Source organism: Chrysochloris asiatica, unplaced genomic scaffold (assembly GCF_000296735.1).
Source record: "Chrysochloris asiatica unplaced genomic scaffold, ChrAsi1.0 scaffold00023, whole genome shotgun sequence".
NCBI lineage: Eukaryota > Metazoa > Chordata > Mammalia > Afrosoricida > Chrysochloridae > Chrysochloris > Chrysochloris asiatica.
In genome coordinates, this window is record NW_006408541.1 from 21,927,802 (window position 1) to 21,948,941 (window position 21,140).

Below are 21,140 nucleotides of genomic sequence, written 5' to 3' on the forward strand. Positions count from 1 at the left end.
AAGAGCTGTAACAATAAACTACTGTCAGAAGAATCCTGCTTGTCGCGTCCTTTATCGGCGAGGGCGCGCGACAAAGGAGGATACCATGTTTGGTAAGGTGGAGGGTCAGAGAAAAAGAGGAAGACCCCCAGTGAGATGGATTGGCAATATAGCAGCATCAATGGGTTCAAGCATGGTAATGATTATGAGGTTGGCCCAGCATGGGGCAGTGTTTCATTCTATTGTGCATGAAGTCGGTATGAGTTGGTACTGGCTCGATGGCACCTAACAACAACAACAACAACAACCTCAGTTTACTTATTATAAAATGGGGATCATACCACTGCCTTATTTTGGAGTCTTGGTATGGTGCTGTATAAGATAAGTACTGGACTGGTAACTTCAAGGTTGGCGATTCAAACCCACCAGCTGCTCCTCAGAAACTTTATACAATGTTTCTATGAGTTGGGACCTACTCAACAACACTTAAGACCACCACTACTTTTATTGGACACATGGTACAGATCACATCATAAACACTAAATACATATGAGTTACTAATACTATCTTTCTTCATATCTACTTCCTCCCCACTTTCTCCTCCTTCCTTACCACCTTCATCATCATCAAATCCAGGAATACAGGGCTCAGTCCCAAAGAGGTTTGGCTTCAGCCTTCTTCTTTCTGTTTATCCAGGCCACAGGACAGACATCTCCATGAAAATTGCCACTGAGCCCCAGGTCAACAGATGAAGTGTGGATAATCTTAGAAAGTTTTTACTGATTGAGTAGGACACTGTTATGCAGAAGTGTATAAAATGGACTTTGAGGGTCTTGTAGGCCTAGATTCTTAGCTCCTCTACTTTGTCTTAGCTCCTCTATTTCTCCAGTCTGAATATGCGAAACTATGCAACACCTAAGATCCTTGTTTTTCTGATCTGTGAAATGGGAATACTTTCCCCCTCATGGAATTTTGAGACATTTAAGTGAAGTAATAGATGAGAAACTCCTTTGCAAGTCTGATTGTACGTGACCAGCAAATGTTGGCTAATCACTGACCCAGGCCACTTCTCAGACACACGTTCCAATTCTGAACTGCCATCCGCTAATTGGGAAGTCATGCAGCCTTTTGATGAACCATGTCCTCATATCCTGTTTGGTTTCTCCTGTAGGAAAGGCACCTCACTTCTTGCGGCTCCAAAATGTCGAGGTGAACGTGGGGCAGAATGCCACATTTCAGTGCATTGCTGGTGGGAAGTGGTCTCAGCATGACAAACTTTGGCTTCAGGTAAGAATGGGAGAGATGTCCTGCTTATACCTGCCCAACCCTTGGCACAAGGAAAGTGTGTATAATGGAGTGCTTTATGGGTAAGAGGAGGGAATGTTTATTAAGAATTTCTGCTCCTTGGCTGGTGCTATGCCTTCATGATCTTTTTCATTCTTAACTACAGTTCTGTTCAGTAGGCAGCAGTATGCCCATTTAACAGATGGAGAAATTGAAGCCATAAAGGTAAAAGTACTAATTGCACCTATGATCGTTTCCAACTCGTAACTATGACCTTAGTCCAACACCTAGGACTAAAAGAAATTGAACCTTTTAAGTTCTAGGTATGTGGCACCATGAAAATTTGACCAAAAGGAACTTATTTGTCCAGTATTCTAGCAGTTTTACCTGTGTGGGATCAGGGTAAAATCAGAGACATCCTTTACCAGAAAAATGAGCAAGACAACCTGTTTTCTAACTGAACAATTTTATATATTAAGTTCACCAGGAAAGCTTCTTTGTAAACTTTTCTGAGTTTTAAGTTTGGTTCTGTTTTCCCAAAATTTCTTCTCAGTGATCCTGCTTCCCAAGCAAAATAAAAAAAGAATCTCTTTGGTAGGGGTCAGAGGTCAGGGGTAGGACACAGACTGGAATGCAGATTGTAAAAGCATTAGGTGTAGTCCCCGCAGTGCTAAGGGAGAAGGACAAGGTTCTGGGGCCACACCGAGTTAGAGCTATGTTGTTGAATGTATCAGTCACCACCCACTTGTGACTACTTAAAAAAAAGAAAAGAAAAAGATACTTCCGGCAAGATGGCGGACTAGACAAGTACACTACACAGACCGTCTATAATAAAGGTCTATCCTTCTTTGTGCTATCCTGCAACACCACAACAGGATTGATGTACAATAATCAAAATTTAAAGTTGGCTAAGTTTTGACATGTGCATAACTGTGATACTATGACCACCATCAAGATTATTGTAGCTACTGCCCTTTTTTATGTCATGGTATATAGACTTTCTGCTCCTGTGAAGATTTAAAGCCTTGGAAATCCTATGCAGGTTGCTATGAGTCGGAACTGATTTGACAGCACTTCATAACAACAGCAACATATTAGTTTGCATGTTGTAAAATTTTATGTAAATGAAATCACTCAGCATAATTTCTTCAAGTTTCACCTATATTGTCGTGTGCATCAATAATTTCTATTTCCCCCTGAAAAATATTCCATCGTATATATATATATGCTACATTTGATCTGTTTACTTATTGAGGTAGATTTAGGCTGTTTTCAGTTACGGATTATTACCTTTTTTTATTTTTTTAATTATTACCTTTTTTACAAAGCTAATTATTACCTTTTTAAAAAAGCTCCTGCAAAGACGTTTGTTGTTGTTGTTGTTAAGTGCCGTCGAGTCGGTTCCGACCCATAGTGACCCTGTACAGGGTTTCCGAGGGTGTAAATCCTTATGGGAGTAGAAAGCCTCATCTTTCTCCCTCGGAGTGGCTGGTAGTTTCGAACCGCTGACCTTAAGGTTCGCAGCCCAATTCGTAACCACTATGTTACCAAACTGTTTTCCAAAATAATTTTACATTCCTACCATGAATGTACAAGAGTTCCAGTTCTCCATAGCCGCACCAATCCTTGATACTGTATTTTTAGTTTTAGCCCTTTTAATAGGTGTGTGGTATTGGAGTCCCTGAATGATACAAATAGTTCAGTGTTTGGTTATTAAACAAGAAGTTGACAATTCGAATTCATCCTTAGGTACATTGATAGAAAGACCTGGTGATCTGTTTCTAAAAAGTCAGGGCCAATGAAAACTTTATGACGCACATTTCTACTTCGCCACCATAGGTCAGAATCAACTTGATGCCAACTGTTTGTATTGTTTATGGTGGTATCACACTGGAGCTCTGATTTCTCCTTCCAGGATGACTAATAATGTTGAATACCTCTTGATATGCTCATTCGTCATCCTTATATCTTCTTTGGTGAAGTAAGTGTCTGTTCACGTGCGTTGTTCATTTATTATTGGTTTGTTTTCTAATTGTTGAGTTTTGAGGGTTCTTAATAAATTCTGAATACAAGTCCTTTATCAGCTGAATGCTTTGCAAATATTTTCTTTCCATCTTTGGTTTGTCATTTCATTCTTTTCAGGGTATTTATTCTTTGAAAAGTAAAAGTTTACACTTTTGATGAGGTCCAATATATCAATTTTTTCCCCTTTTAGAGACCTAATCTCTGACATTATTTCTAAGAAATCTTTTGCCTAATGCAAGGTCACAAAGATTTGTTTCTTATGTTAACTTTAAGAGATTTTATAATTTTAGCTTTTTATGATCCATTTTGAGTTAATTTTTAATATAGTGTGAAGTATGCTTAGAAGTTTGTGTTTTTGCATATGGATATACTAATTATTGGAGTCCTGGTGTGGTGCTGTGAGTTAATGCACTGGACTTCAAAGTCATTTGAACCACAAGGTTGGCTGTTCAAGCTCACCAGCTGCTCATCGTAAACCCTATACAGTGTCATTATGGGTCAGAACCAACTCAACGGTACTGAAAAACAACAACATACCAATTATTTCATCACCATTTGTTGAAAATACCATTCTTTTATGCACTGCATTACCTTTGCAACTCTGTCAAAAATCAGTTGTTCACATATATTTGTGGATTTATTTCTGGTTCATTTATTCTGCCCTATTGATCTATCTGTTGCTTTTAAAACTGTTTCTACACTGTTTACTATGATTTTATAAGAAGTCTAGACATCAGTTTAGCGTTGATGGCACTGTAGGATAAGTACTGGGCTGCTAACCACAAGGTCAGCAGTTCAAACCCACCAGCCACTATGCAGGAGAAGATGACACTTTTTGCTCCTGTAAAGATTTACAGCCTCGGAAATCCTATACAGACTTGCTGTGAATCACAGTGGACTTGTGGGCCCCTAACAGTTCTAGGTCTTTTCCTTATAAACTTTACAGGGTTTATTCATTTCTACCAAAAAATCCTGCAAGTATTTTAGTAGGGTTAACTGCATTTACTCTATAGTGAATGGGAACAGGCATTTTAGTAATATCATAGATTTTGCATGAAATACTCGGCATAGTTCTCCATTTCTCTAAGGCCATCAGTGATTTCACTCTTTTTCAGATTTTTCCTTGAGCATTTCATATTTTTAATATAATTGTGAAAGGCATTACATATTCTAAAATCTGATACTTCATTATTGCTGTTATTGTTAAGCACCTTCAAGTTGGTTCCAACTCATAGGACCCTCTATAGCAGGGATGGGGAACCTTTTTGCTGTTGAGGGCCATTTGGATATAATTCAAAGCCATCCAAAATCACCAACTTAAAAATGAGCCTGCTATAATGTGATAGCTAGACTCCATATGTGGCACTGTGGGTTAATGCGCTGGACTGCAAGGTTGGCAGTTCAAGCTCACTAGCTACTACTCAGAAACCTCATACAGGGTCACTGTGGATTGGAACTGACTCAATAGATTTAACAGCAACAACAATGTGATGGCTGAAACTGCAGTAACCTTGGGAGGTCCAGGCCTTATATGGCTGGCAGACAGGACATTCCCCACACTTGCTATATAGTGTTTCTAAGAAGTGGCTGGTGGGTTTGAACTGCTGACTTTTGGTCCAGTGCATTACCCTGCAGTGCCACACCAGGACTTCTTTTCATAACTAGTATAGTATATGACTTTCATATTTTCATCTTACAGCTATAATCTTGTGACATTTAGTGGGCTGTTGAAATTGGAAACCCTATGCAGGGTCGCTATGGGTTGGAACTGACTTGATGGCACTTCACAACAACAAAATATAGAGTTTAAAATGAAGGTGCTCAGTCACTGGTCACTTCTCATGAGCACATTAGCCACAGGTATCTAGTGGCTACATGTTGGACAGCCTGGCTGGAGACAAGTGCCGTCATTGCAGAAAGCCCTGTCAGACAGCGCAGCTCTAGCGAGACACACCTCAGGTTCAAGGACCCAGGATTACTGTTTGGAAGACATAAAACTCCAGTTATGTCCAATCTCATATATGAGAATATTGTTGTTGTTATTGTTGTTAAATGTCTTTGAGTTGGTGCCCAATCACAGCAACCCCGTGTAGGGTTTCTGAGGAACGGCTGGTAAGTTTGAACCACCAGCTTTACAGTTCCAGCCGACCTTACATTTCAGTGCTTACCCTACAGCACCACACCAGGGCTCCATATTTTAGATGTTGGCCCCTAATTCATGTCCAGTCATCTCTGTACACACTGATGGGAATTCATACCATCATTTCTGTAAACTCTTGCAGCTGGAAAATCCATTGGTGAAAAGAGCGCATTTAGGGGTTAATAGTTCTTCTCTCTTGCTGCTTTTCAGTGGAGTAAACACTAGCCTTCTGCTTCTAAGGGCTGGGAGAGCATAGTCAACACTCACAGGTGACACTCAAACATTTTGTTGTTATTAATTGTTATCAAGTCAGCTGACTCATACCAACCGGATCCATGTGAACAGGTCCTGGGCCAGCTCCATGGCTGTCATTGTGTTCTAGACCACTGTGACAGTCAGTGTGTGCTCTGATTGCCTTGTGCCTGTGGGCCTCATCTTCCAGCATGTTGTCTGACAAAATTCTGCTATGTTCTATAGGATTTTCATTGGTTGATCTTCTCAAGTAGTTCACCAAACCTTTCTTCTTTGTCTTAGTCTGGAAGCTCCATGGAAACCTGACCACCATGGGCAACTTCTGCTGGTAATTCAAATACCAGTGGCATAGCTTCCAGCATCATGCGTAACAACGTGCAAGTTACCACACTAGGAAAAATTGGCATACTCAACCACTGTTGTTGATTCATTATTGACTCATAGAACCCTGCATCCAGCAGAACAAAACACTGCTCAGTCTTGCGCTGTCCTCACAGCTGTGGCTATTGCTGTAGCTACTGTGCCGATTTTTCTCATTGAGGGTCTTCCCCTTTTGTGCTGCCCTTACCAAGCATGATGTCCTTCTACAGAGACAGTTCCCTCCTGATAACATGCCCAATGTACTTGAGATGAAATCCTACCATTCTAATTTGTAAGAGGATTCTGGATGGACTTCTTCCAAGACAGATTTATTTGTTCTTGTGGAAGTCCATGGTACTTTCACTAGTCTTCACCCAACACCATGATTCAGATGCATCCATTCTTCCATGGTCTTCCTTATTTGTTATTCATTTTGCATGCATATGAGGTGATTTGGGTTAGGCACACCTTAGTCCTCAAAGTGACATCCTTGCTTTTTAACACAGTAAAGAGTTCTTTTGCAGCAGATTTCATCACTGCAATATGTTCCTTGATTTCTTGGTTGCTGCTTGAATGAGCATTGATTGTAGATCCAAGGAAAATTAACTCCTTGACAACTTGAATATTTTCTCAAGCTGTTAAGGAGTGTTTACTCATTGAATTATCATTAGAATTAAAGTGCACTGGGGTTTCTTTGTTATTTCAGTGGAGTTGCCTGTATTGGGAGAAGAAAAGAGGCCGAATGACAGTATTTTCAGTAACTTTGTTTGGTTTTACCAATTATTTTCTGATCATATGAGTGCAGTTCTGAGTTGCATGCCCTAAACCTTGGGCCTGTCAGAGGAAGGATTCTGAAGTCCAATATAATTGAGGTTTTGAAGGAAATAACATGAAAATACACAATATGGAGTTCTTCCACATTTTATTTATCTACTTTTCATTGTAATACAAATCTTCTGACACAGAGTGTTTTTAGATGGCTTACAATGGGGCATAAAACATGACAAGATAGCATAAATTAAAAATGAGGCAACACAAGATAGCAGGGAAAGACTATACCAGACACTGATAATAATGCTAAAAAACTGCATTTCTCTGCACCTGCTCCTTACCGATGGGTCACAATCAGAGTCCATAGCATTGGAGTAAAGGGAACTTGTCAGATAGTTCACAATGTCTAGGAGATAAACACAGACCAATTGCACAGGAAAATTCTAACTGTTGTGGGCAGAGAGGCCAGACAGGAATTGCTCCCAGGAGTCCTCATAAAGAAAACACCAGGTGATGTAATGAACAGTACTCCCGCCACAGTCTTATTGAGGGCACACAAGTGAGTTTTATAGGCCAGTTTCACTTAATGATGCTCTGGGTAAAAACCATCTTTGGAGGTGGATGAAGGAGGCAGAAGGGGTCGGCAGTATAGCATGGTCAGGGTCCACAGCTCTCTGCTAATCTGTCTCTATTCTGGGATACTTTAAACATATCTGATGAGGGAGTAGATTCAATAACTCTTTCTTCAGTGAGGCCTCCCTAAATATGGTCCCTCATCTATATATCAGGAAAAGTTGGGAGGTAGACAAAGTGCACTGTGCTTCCTAGAAATTGCTTCTGTGACTAGTTCAGTACAGGTCTCAATGCAGCAGAGTAGCTGGCAACTTTCTACTCAGTACCACAATCTGCCATCACAGGAGATGACCGCCGTCCTGAGGTGGCCGAGGCTGTGACAAATCTTGCAGGAGACATCGCTTTAGGTCTCTTTCCCAGTGTTTGCAAGCACAGCCTGTAGATTCTTCAAAGTTCTGTTCCATACATCTGAACTCCAGTGATTTAGACTCAGAAGTTACAAAGCAAGTGAAACTAGTGCTCCTGCTGGCCAGAACGTCTCTAGAAGATTCCTACAGCAGGTCTAGCTTCCAACAGTACTGCTTCCTGCTGGACCTTCTAAGATAAGGGGAGGAATGTCACTCAATCATTAGAGGTGCTACCTTGTTTGTCAGCCAGCTTTGGGACAGGGGAATGCTCAGTGATGATAGTATCTGTGTTTTCAGAGTGGCATGTCAGTGGATGTTCTTTCTAGTAATAGTTCATGAGCAGTCAGTGGACTTGATGTTTGAGATAAAACTCTGTTGCTGTAGAGAATGCTTCCCTTCCTTTCTGTTTTGTTGTTGTTAAGTGCCTCTGAGTTAGTTCTGACTCAATAGCAACTGTAGTGGTTACGCATCGGGCTGCGAACCTGAAGGTCAGCAGTTCGAAACTACCAGCTGCTCCGCGGGAGAAAGATGAGGCTTTCTACTCCCGTAAAGATTTACACCCTCGGAAACCTTGTACAGGGTCGCTATGGGTCAGAACCGACTCGACAGCACTTAACAACAACAACAACAACAACAGGGTTTCTGAGAGCAGCTGATGGCTTTGAACTCCCGATCTTATAATTACCAGTCCACTACTTCTTCCTCAATGCCACACAGGGGATCTCCTTTCTCACTAGCAGAGCCCTGTTGTTGTTGTTGTTGTTAAGTGCCACCGAGTCAATTCCGACCTATAGTGACCCTGTTTAGGGTTTCCAAGGAGCAGCTGGTGAGCTTGAACCATCGACCTTGCAGTTCAAATGACTTAGCAGTCTGATACATTAGCCCACAGCGCCACACCAGGACTCCAGCAGAGCCCTCCAACCTGGCTATTGTTAACTGGTTTCAGATAATCAGTTAAGGAGATGTGATAGCACAACCTGTTAAGCTCCTGACTGCTAAGCCCAAAATGGGTGGTTTGAACCCAAAGTCAGTGGCTTTGCATGAGAAAGACCTCATATTCTGCTTCTATAAAGGTTGCAGCCAAAATCTCTCTGGAGGGTAGGTGTACTCTGTCACAGGCAGATGCTATGAGTGGAAAATGACTTGATGGTGAATAACAACAGCAACCAATTAGAAAGGAGGGAATGGCTTTTCAGCTGCTCTTTTCCGGGACAATTTACAGGCTCTGAGGAAGATCCCATTTGCTGGTGTTGGCTCTCATGGAATTACAGTGCAAATTCTGCATGCACATCAGTGGACAGGAGCTGCATGGAAATGTGTGCCCCTGGACAAAGGCCTTCAGGACAAAGGTTGAGAAAAGGCCAGTGTATTATGGACATTCATGTTTTGGATGGAGGGCCTGTTCTCCAAACTTACTTACTCCTTATGTGACACAGAACGGTCCACAGTCATCATGTTTCAAGCAGGTAGCTGGTTACATGTAGAGTAGACTGGTCTGTAAGTATAAAGTAGTTGTCAGTTTGGGGGAGGTCTTTTAAAGAAGGAAAATAAAAGAACTGTACAAAGGGACTTCAAAAAGTTTGTGGAAAAATAGAATGAAAAGATAATAGGGTTTTTCCATGAACTTTTGAAGGCCCCTTGTCTTCAGGGTACAACCAAGTGAAACAGTACTAACAGGATGATCAATGCAGCCATGTGAACAGGTATATCATTTCTGGAAGTCATTTGACAGTAGGTATCAAAACCCTTCAATGCTTATAAACTTCTATTTTACTTATGGGAATTTACCCAAGGAAATAACCAGAGGTGGGGACCAAAAATCATCTGAAAGTATTTTCAGCAGGATGAAAAATTGGAAATGACTTAAACATCTAACAAAAAATACTGATTAAGTATATACTGAAATGTCACCATTAGATAGTAGGTTATAAAAATATTTGAAGACATTTTCCCAGTACATAAAAAAGGAGCTCTGGTAGCGTAGTGGTTACGAATCGGGCTGCGAGCCTTAAGGTCAGCGGTTCGAAACTACCAGCCGCTCCGCGGGAGAAAGATGAGGCTTTCTACTCCCGTAAAGATTTACACCCTCGGAAACCCTGTACAGGGTCGCTATGGGTCGGACCCGACTCGATGGCACTTAACAACAACAACAACATTTAGGTGAAAAGAACAAGTTACAACAATGAATATATTCAGTAGGGACCATAGTGGATCTGAGGGATAAACCCTGGACTGAGAACCACAAGGTGGGCGGTTTGTGCCTGCCAGTCACTCTGTGGGAGAAAGATGAGGCTTTTTGCTTCCATAAGATTTACAGCCTGGGAAACCCTATTTGGGGTCACTGTGAGTCAGAACCAACTCGACTGCACTTAACAACAATATTCAACATATTTTTATTAAATACATTTATACACACAGTGGAGGAGGCTTCAAAAGGTTCATGGAAAGAATGGAATTAAAAGATAATAACATTCTTCCATGACATTTTTGAAGCGCCCTTATTTTATACACATACATTTGCATACCTGTATATGATACACATACTCATACATGCATCAATATACACCCCCTGTTAAGTGCTATCGAGTCAGTTTTGACTAATAGCAACTCTACCGGGTTTCTGAGGAGCAGCTGGTGGGTTATGACCTACCAACCTTGTGGTTCACAGTCCATTGCTGACCCAACAGCATAAGCACGTATGTATCAGAACACTTCACTGCAGAGTTGAGTGTGCTGGCAGATTAATTCCATTTCATCTGTCTTTGAAATCTTTTATTTTTTCTCCTTCCTCCAAAACTCGAACATGAATCTCATAAGTGACTTATGTAAACAGAAAAAGATATTATTTTAAGAAGAAAACTAGCCATATTTTCTTAGGTACAGAATAATGTAAGTGTGGCTGAAGCTTTGGTAGGAGTTGGGGAGACAATTTCAGCAGAAGCCACATTCAAGGAGTCTCAGAAATGTAGCTGTGTCCAGACATTCTTCATGGGTCTCTGTAGGGGCATTGGATGTGTCTGGACAAGTCATATGCATTTGACAGGGAACAGTCAGAGGCTCCTTCCGGAGAACCCATCAGCTGGGCAGCAGCCACACTATAACTAAGGCGAAACTGAAGCATGTCCAGGCCTCACTGCAGCTGATTCTTCTGGTCAACCTGTTTCCTCACTCCCCCAGGGCTGCCCGTGACTCCCAGGCTTGCACATATCCTGGGAACTAGCTCTTCCTCCTGCTTTTCTGTACTCAAACCTGAAGCTCCCTTCACAAGGGAATTTCTTCTGAAAGCCTAGTGGCTACACCACAAGTGATGAATATGGTAAGGAAGTATTGAGAGACTACCCTTATGGTATTTCATTTTCTTAACTAGTCCTTCAGGTTAATGCTATGACAGACAGACCTTGGAGATGTCTCCGGTCTGTTTCCACTCTTCTGCAATAAAGCTTGTCACATGGTTTACACGGTAGTCTATTAATTACATAATAGAATTATGAAAAGTTAGAAGTATTGTGAAGATTGTCTAAATATGACACAATAACATGAAAGGAACACGTGCTGTTGGAAAATGGTGCTAGCAGGCGTGTTCCATGCAGGGCTCTGAGATGGCCTAAAGCACAGGGCACTGAATGAGGTACACCTGCACTAGTTCCGTTTTGCAGAGGAGGAGCCTGAGTCTTAGGGAGGAAGATGAGGTGCTCAGAGTCACATGACTAGTGAGCAGCAGAGGCAGGATGTGAGTGCAGGTCTATGTCCTAGGAGACCAAGTCCTTGGGTCCCTCCTTTCATGTCTCCTGGAAGCTCTGTGCCTTGTGTCATTATTCAATCCTTTCCATCTAGCAGATGTTGTTGTGAGCTGAAGTTGAGTCAGCTCCGAAGTCACAATGATCCTTTACACAAAGGAATGGTCCTGTGCTTTCTTCAGGAGCAGTTGCAGATTGGACCATTTTGAGCCATGTTGTTGAATGGGCTTATTTTCAGAAGTAGATCACCAGGTCTTTCTTCCTAGTGTGCCATAGTCTAGAAACTGCACAGAAACCTGGTCAGCCTCATATAGCACCGAAGCCTCCACTGGCAGTCTGGTGGTGACTATGCACGAGGCATATTGCCAAGGGACTGAACCTAGATCACCCACATAGAAGACAAGATTCTACCACCAAACAACCACTGGCCCCACTCTGTACAGATGGCTTCCTCTTAAAAATCCAGATTCATGTAACTTATTTGTTACTTACTGTTGTTGGGTACTACCGAGATGATTTTAACTTGTCACAACCCTGTGTGTGACAGTAGAACTGCCTCATAGGGTTTTCTATGCTCTAATCTTTATGGAAGAAGACCACCAGGTCTTTCTTCTGCAGAGCCACTAGGTGGGTTCTAACTGCTAACTTTTAAATTAGCAGCCAAAAGCTTAACCAAGACAAGCCCCTGCAGATGAGCCAACCCAGACTTGTAGTGACCCTGTAGGACAGAGTTGAACGGCCCCAGGTGGTTATTAAGTGCCATCAAGTTGGTTGAGACTCATAGGGACCCTGTATGGGGTTTCTGAGGAGTGGCTGGTGAGTTTGAATGGCCAACCTTGTGGTTCAAACTGACCTTGTAGTCCAGTGCTTTATCCTTCAGCACCGCACCAGGACTCCTAAAACTGCCTCATAGAGTTTCATAAATATGAAAAAGACTACCCTTTCCTTCTCCTGTGGAGCGCCTGGTGGGTTTGAACTACTGACCTTTCAGTTGGCAGTAGAACACATTAACCACTGCATCACCAGGGCTCCCTTGCTTAACCATGTTGTTGTTAGGTGCTGTCACTTTGGTTACAACTCATAGCAACCCTGTATAGGATTTCCAAGACTATAGATCTTTACAGGAACAGAAAGCCTCATCTATCTTCTGCAGAGTGGCTCTTAGATTCAAACTGATGACCTTGAGGTTAGCAGTCCAGTGCATAGCACACTGCTTGTCTCTGTACTATATACTTACATACATTTAGGTTTCAAATCTAAAACAAACAAACAAAAAGAAATAAAATACCCTTCACCCCATACCCTCCTTTGGTTGTCTTCCTACCTCTTCTCTCCCCTTGTTAGCCACTCCTCTTAAATGGGACATTTACTCTTGCACTGGGTCTTTCTGAAGCTCCTACCTCTTCTCAGAAGTGGCCCCTGGCAAGGTCACTAGTGCTTTCTCTGTTGCTAAAACCAAAGGATAATTGTCAGTCCTTACACTTGACTAGTCTTAAACTATAGATGCTATGGACTCTTTCTTCTTGCCCATGTAGAGGTGAGAACTGTACCCCTGGTAGTGGGGGAGAGCATCAAGTGTGGTGATTCAGAGTGAGAAACAAATAGCCCACTTCCACTCCCCGGTAGGAGACAAAGGTGGAGCCTCACATGAAACTGAGAAAATTTGTGAGAGGTATGGGAGAAAAGCCAGGAGATATGTTGGGAGAGGATTCTCCATGCATCTAATGTGTGTCTACAGGTCTTCCAAAGAAGGGTCACTGACAGCTTCGTTCAGAACTATCTTTCCCAGGATATGTGTATAACAAACAGCATTGGAAGAGAGAAATAGTATCTTCCTCTAGGACAGAGGACAGGTTTGTACCCTGACCAGTATAATAAAAAGAATGTCTTCCACTGGAGAAAAAGTTTAGGCCAGTTTATTGGCAGCCCTTTGAAAAGATTGGGGTTTCTTTAGCGCAAATGTCTATCAACTGATAAATGGATATATCGACATGTGATATCTCCCCACAACAGAATACTGTTGTCAAGAAGAAAGCAGGTACCGATACGTGCTATAACTTGGATGAATCTGAAAACCATCATCCTAAGTGCAAGATGACCAAAGATCACATATCGTATGGTTCTATTTAGATGAAATCAAACGATTTATTACATTGTGCAAATCGACTGCACAAGACCTCTTTAGTGTTTAAGAGCAAAGATATCAGTGTGGAGACTAAGGTGCGCCAAACACAAGCCATGGTATTTTCAATAGCCTCATATGCATGTGACTAATGACTAAAGAAGCCTAGGGAAGAATTGATAGTTTGAGTTACAGAGCTGGAGAAGAATATTAGAAGTACCATGGACTGCCAGAAGAACGAATAAATCTATGTTGGAAGAAGTACAGCCAGAATGCCCTTTAGGAGCTAGGATGGCCAGATTTCTTCTCTAATACTTTGGACCTATTATCAGGAGAGTCCACTTCCTGGAGAAAAGGACATTGTGGTTCGTAAAGTGTAGGTTCTGTAAAATAGAGGAAAATGCCCAACAACATGGTTTGGCATAGTGGCAGCAGCAGTGGGCTTAAGCTTAATGGTTGTGAGGATGGTGCAGGACTGGGCAGTGTTTCGTTCTGTTGTGCATAGGTCGCTATGCTTTGGAACTGACTTGGCAGTACCTACAGCAATATGGAGTCCTGAAGTGGCGCTGTGAGCTAATGTGTCAGACTGCAAAGCCATTTGAATGGTAAGATCGGTGGTTCAAGCTCACCAGCTGCTCCTTGGAAACCCTATACAGGGTCACTGTAGGTTGGAATAGACTCAACAGCACTTAATAACAACAGCAATATATTTGGAAGACATATCCAGAAAAGAAATAGCTACAAAGAAAGTACATTGTGGTTGTCACAACCATTGTGGTGGTTGTGATGTGCCTTTGAGTTGGTTCTGACTCATAGCATCCAGTATAGCGTTTCCAAGGAGTGGCTAGTGGCTTTGAATGGCTGACTTTGAGGTTACCAGTTCAGTGCTTACCCTAAAGTACCACACCAGGACTCCCCAGTACTGGGTGGGCAATGGCAATGGGGAGTGATTGAAAGTAGGCATCAGAGCTCTATTGGAGGTGAATGAAAATATTCTAAAATTAAACTGTGGTGATAGTGGTACAAGTCTGTAAATTTACTAAAAACAATAGAATTGGAAAGTTAAAAACACGTTGAGTTTTATGATTTCTAAGTTCTGTCTTAGGACATTGGTGGTTCACTGGAAGCATTTTTGTCCTCCACGATGGCGACTTGGGTTCAAGTCCCAGCCAATACACCTTCAGCCCAGCCACCATTTGTCTGTCAGTGGAAGCTTGTGTGTTGCTATGATGCCACCATTGGAAGAGGTAATGTATGACCAAGAGCCAATGATACTGTAGTCCAAGGTGCATTGAATGCATTGGCAAAGAGCAAGGCTCTGGGAATTGATGGGATACAAATTGAAATCTCTCAACAAACTGATGCAACACTGGAGGCATTCACTCACCGATACCAAGACATTTGGAAGACAACTACCTGGCCAGTTGACTAGAAGAGATTCACATCTGTACCTGTTCCAAAGTGAGGTCCTAATGGAATGTGGAAATCTTCAGATAATGCCATTAGTATCCCACACAAGAAAAATTTTGCTAAAGATAATTCTAAAATGACTGCAACTCTACATTGACAGAAAACTTCCAGAGGTTCAAGCCAGTTTCAGAAGAGGACGTGGAATAAGGGATATCACTGCTAACATCACATGGATATTGGCTGAAAGCAGAGAATACCAGAAAGATGTTTATCTGTACTTTATAGTCTCTGAAAAGGCTTTTTGTGTGGATCATGACAAGCTATGGACAGCATTGCTGAGAATGAGTATTTTAGAATACTTAATTGTGCTCATGAGGAACCTGTACACAGACCAAGAGGCAGTTGTTCAAACAGAACAAGGGAACACCAAATGCTTTAAAATTAGGAAATGTGTGTGCCAGGGTTATATTCTTACACCATACTCATTCAATCTGAATGCTGAGCAAATAATACAAGAAGCTGGATTATATGAAGAAAAACATGGTGTAAGGATTGGAGGAAGACTCATTAACAACCTGCAATATGTACATAATACAACCTTGCTTGCTGAAAGTAAAAATGACTTAAAATACTGATGAAAATCAAAGACTACAGCCTTTGATATGGTTTGCACTTCAATGTAGAGAAAACAAAAATCCTCACCACTGGACCAATAAATAACATCCATGTACATTGAGAAAAGATGGAAGTTGTCAATTACTTTATTTTGCTTGGATCCACTATCAACACTCATGGAAGAAGCAGTCAAAAACCCAAACGACTTATTGCATTAGGCAAATCTGCTGCACAAGACCTCTTTAAAGTGTTGAAAAGCTAAGATGTCAGTTTGAGGACTAAGTACACCTGGCACAAGCCATGGCATTTTCAGTAACCTCACGTGCATGTAAAAATTGGACAATGAATAAGGAAGACTGTAAAAGAACTGATGCATTTGAGTTATGGTGTTGGAGGAGAATATTAAAAGTACCATGGACTGTTAAAAAAACAAACCAATCTGTGTTGAAAGAAGTACAGCCAGAATGCTCTCTGGAAGCCAGGAGATGGCTCAACTTTGTCTGTCATACTTTGGACATATTGTCAGGAGGGACCAGTCTCTGGAGTTTGGTACAGTGGAGGGTCAGAGAAAAAGAGGAAGACCCCCCAATAGGGTGGATAGGCACAGTGGCAGCAGTAATGGGTTCAGGCATAGCAACGATTGTGAGGCTGGCTCAGGACCAGGTGGTGTGTCATTCTGTTGTGCATAGGTTCGGTATGAGTTGGCACAGACTCGATGGCATGTAACAACAACAACATGATTCAGAACAGGTTTCAGTGAACTTCCAGAGTAAGAGAGACTTGGAAGAAAGATATGGGGATCTTCTTAAAAAAATCAGCCAATAAAAACTGTATGAACCACAATCTTGGCCTGATATGCAACCAGTTATGTGTTAGGCGTAGAACTGGGCAGCATTTTATTGTTCTTGGGGTTGCCATGAGTTACGGACTGAGTCCATGGCAGCTAATGACCAATGGCAAGGTTACAGAGTTTACAGGGGTCTTAGTAGTGTAGAGTTGCTGTTGTTTAATGTATGGGGGTGTGGCGTGTAAGGGAAGCACTAGACTGCTAACTGCACTGACCTCAAGGTTGGCAGTTCAAACCCATCAACCACTCTTGGAAACCCTACCTGGGTCGCTCTGAGTCAGAACCAACTCAATTGCACACACAACAGTGTGAGTAAGGAGGTGAAGAAGTACCAGAGACGTGTCCTTGAAGGAAGTGGAACTTGAGTGGAATTCTGAAAGGCAACCTAGAAATAGTCAAGGGGGAAGCATAGTACAAATGTAGAGGGTCCTCACCGTCTGCTCATCCTCTCTGCACTGTGTGGACAGCACCCCCAAAGCTTCAGCCAGGCCCTCCTGACTCTCTGTAGGGACTCTGAACCCAGAACTCAACCCCAAATAAGCAGGCAGCCCTGCATGCAGTGGGCCCAGGGAGAGCGTTCACACAGTTAATCAAACATGATTTATGTCTGCTTCCATTTCTTTTAACTTTTAATAAAGAAAAATCAAAAGCTATTCTTCAGAGACTGCCAAAGGGTACAAATATGGTCTTAAGAGAATCAATGGGCAAGCTTTTAGCAAGTTTCCAAATGTCATACCATGGAAACTGTATGACTAGCAGTGAAAAAGAATATTCATTAAGGAATGAATTGTGGGAAGTTCACCTAAATATTTTCTGGCCAGGAGACTTCTGGAGCAATCAGAATAATTTTCAACTCTGATTTTACTTTCTTTTTTTCTTTAAATGCCAGAAGCTCAAACCAGTACAAGGAGGGCCTCGTAGACCTTGTGTTAAGCCAGGTATAATGCCTATGGAGTAAAATCAGAAACAGTTTCCTTTTATTAAAGACAAAATGTTTCCATTTCTGCCAATTAGAAATCAAGTGCAAGCCAGCCTGCTCTTTCTAAAATAATGACAGCCATTTTTGCAGGCTGTGTCTTATCTCTTAGTGAAAGGAAGAATGTCATGACACAGGAGCAGAGAGGATGGAAAATTGCAAATCGGCGAGGCCATTATAGATACCTTGATAGGTAATCAGTGCGGATGAAAAGAGCCAGCACTCTGGTCCATCTCTGCTTTCCTCCCTAGATGCTTCCTGAAGACAGAGAGGTCTTGCCTGGGGTTGAGAGGATGCAGGTATGTTAGGGATGGAACTATTCAAGTGTAGTTCTTCACAGCACTTCTCTTTCTCTGAGTGTTTGCTCTCAAACCAAGTGGACTTCTTCCACGTGAAACAAAGCAAGCTGAGGGCTGGAGTTGGAATTAATGTTTTTTAAAAGTGAGAGACAATCAAATGAAAGAGAAAGAAACAAAGAAAGATTTCAAAGGCTGGGGAATTGTTGAGGTGATGAGAGAGACGTGTGTATATATAAATGATGTCCTGGTGTGGCAATGTAGGATAAGCACTGAACTGCAAGGTTGGCAGTTCAAACTCACCAGTTGCTCCTTGGAAACCCTATACAGGGTCGCTACAAATCGGAACCAACTCGATGGCACTTAACAACAACAACAACAACAATCCCTATGGAAGCCTGCCACATCTATCTCCTGCAGAGCATCTGGTGGGTTCAAACTGCTGATCATTTTTTGGTTAACAGCTGAGCCCTTAGCTACTGCCTAGAAAGCTCTACAGGACAGATCTTCTCTGTCATACAGGGTTTCTGAGTTGGAACTGACTAAACAAAACCCTTGTGTATTCATACAGGTTGGCTTACATAAGGTAGGAGAAGACTTTGTTCCTTCTCACTTTGAGAGACACCCCTCACCTCCTAAGCTTCTCGAAACGTAGGTATCTGGGCTCCTATCACAGCATTCACCAGACTGTTCTTACAGAGTGGCTGGTTTCTACAGGATGATGTCTGATGATCTTCACACAAAGCGAGTGAGTGTGTGGAAGGTTGAATATACCGCCCCCTTCCAGAGTCACAGTGTGATGGTGTGCTGCTGCGAACAAGCAGCTGACAGGTGATGTGAGGAAGGGCTCTCTGTCTGCAATCAGATCACTTGGGTCCCAGTCCTATCTCAGACACTCAGCATACTCGCTGTGAGACCTAACATTTTGTGTCAGCTTGGCTGGGCCAGAATTCTCAGTGGCTTGGTAGTTGAAATGTAGTTATGATGAGATCTCATCTGATGTTATTACACCCATGATGTGATCTGATGTGATCTGCTCTGATCATAAGTAATTACCCTAGGTGTTGTATAGTATATCCTCAGTCCTGTTGTGGTGCTATGGGTTAATGAGCCAGACTGCAAAGCTGTTTGGACTGCAAGGTTGGTGGTTCAAGCTCACCAGAGGCTCCTCAGAAATCCTGTACAGGGTCACTATGGGTCGGAACCAATTTGATGGCACTTCACAACAACAACAATGATGGTGATGAAATCAGCTGCCTCTGCAGTTAATGTCTTTGGAGATTTAGAAGGAGAGCAGAGATAGAATGACCTACTGGCACTAAAAGGAGCTCTGGTAGCGTAGTGGTTACGAATCAGGCTGTGAATCACAAGGTCAGAAGTTTGAAACTACCAGCTGTTCCATGGGAGAAAGATGAGTCTTTCTGCTCCCATAAAGATTTACAGCCTCGGAAACCCTATACAGGGTCACTATGAGTCAGAACCGACTCCACAGCACATAACAACAACAGCAACTGCCACTAAGAAACAAGAGCCAGAAGTGGAATGTGTCCTTGAGACCCAGGGTCCCTGTGCTGTGAAGCTTCTAGATCCAGAGGATGCCAAGCACATGGGGACCCACCGATGCTGAAAGGAGACAAGACATTTCTCCAGAGCCTCTGCTCTGCATTCAAACTGTCCTGGACTGTGAGAGAATAAGTCTCTACTTGCTAAAGGTATCTGTATGTGGGACTTCTCTTGTGGTAGCACAGAGACATTCAGATAAAGCACTTGTGAACCCACAGCATCAGCATCCCCTGGGTGCTGGTTAGAAATGTGGAATCTCAGGCCCCGCCTCGGACGCACTGAATCAGAATCTGCATTTTAATAAGACTCCATGTATATGCACATTAACTTGAAACATATATCCAGAATATTCCTTGACCTCTGTCTTGAGATACTAATGTTGTTTTGTTAAGTGCTGATAAGTCAGTTCTGATTTATAGTGACAGTTACAGGGTTTTTGTGGAGCAACTGGTGGGTTTGAACCACCGGCCTTGTGGTCCAGTGTTTTATCCTACAGTGCCACACCAGGACTCTTATGGTGGCGGTGGTGGTTATGTGCTGTGGAGTTGGTTCAGACCCATGTCAACTCTGTATACGGTTTCTGAGGAGCGGGTGGTTCTAACCGGCTTTGCAGTCCAGCACATTAACCTGCAGCACAGGACTCCTAGGACTCTAATGTTGTTGTTAAGTGTAATCAAGTTGGCTCTGACTCACAACAACCCTGTATAGGGTTTTTGAAGAGTGACTGGTGAGCTTAACCGCTGACCTTGCAGTTCAAACCAACCTTGCAGCTCATTACCCCGCAGTGCCACACAGGACTCTAATGTTGTTGCTAAGTGCTGTTAAGTCAGTCCTGACCCATAGAAACCCTATATAGGGTTTCCAAAGAATGACTGGTGAGCTTGAACTGCTGACCTTGGGTTCAAACCAACTTTGCAGTTACAGTGCATTAACTTATGTTGTTGTTGTTACGTACCATCGAGTCATAGCGACCCTATGCACAACAGAACAAAACACTGCCTGATCCTGGGCCAACCTCACAATTGTTGCCATGCTTGAGCCCATTGATGCTGCTACTTTGCCAATCCATCTCTCTGGGGGTCTTCCTCTTTTTCTCTGACCCTCTACCTTACCAAACATGATATCCTGCTCCAGTGACTGGTCCCTCCTGATAATAAGTCCGAAGTATGAGAGATGATGTTTGGCCATCTTGGCCTCCAAGGAACACAATGGCTGCACTTCTTCCAACACAGATCTGTTGGTTCTTTTGGCTGCCCATGGCACTTTCAATATTCTCCTCCAACACCATAACTAAAAAACATCAATTCTTCTATGGTCTGGTCATCCTTATTCACTGTCCAGCTTTCACATGCATATGAGGTTATTGAAAATACCATGGCTTGGACGTCTTTGTTCTTCACCACTTTAAAAAAGCTCTTGTGCAGCAGATTTGCCTAATACAATACTTCGTTTGATTTCTTGACTACTGCTTCCATGAATATTGATAGTTGATCTAAGAAGAATGAAGTCCTTGACAACTTCAATCTTTTATTCATTGATGAGAATGTTTCTTACTGGTCCAGTGGTGAGGATTTATGTTTTCTTTACATTGAGATGCAATCCATACCAAAGGCTGTGCTCTTTGATCTTCATCAATAGATATTTTAAGCCTTCTTCATTTTCATCAAGCAAGATTGTATCATCTGAAAATCACAGGTTGTTAATGAGTCTTCCTCCAATCCTGATGCCACATTTTTCTTCATAGAACCCAGCTTCTCAGATTATTTGCTCAGCATACAGGTTG

At 42.3% G+C, this 21,140-nt stretch overlaps 1 protein-coding gene across 1 annotated transcript in view; it reads left to right on the forward strand.

Annotated features, from left to right (window-relative positions):
• The window catches only part of LOC102821630 (receptor-type tyrosine-protein phosphatase T-like), a 1,273,932-nt gene that overhangs the window by 243,644 nt on the left and 1,009,148 nt on the right, over window positions 1-21,140 (forward strand). Inside the window, exon 5 of the mRNA XM_006839353.1 lies at window positions 1,151-1,266. Within this exon, the coding sequence (XP_006839416.1) occupies window positions 1,151-1,266 (116 nt within the window). The remainder of the gene's footprint in view (window positions 1-1,150; window positions 1,267-21,140) is intronic.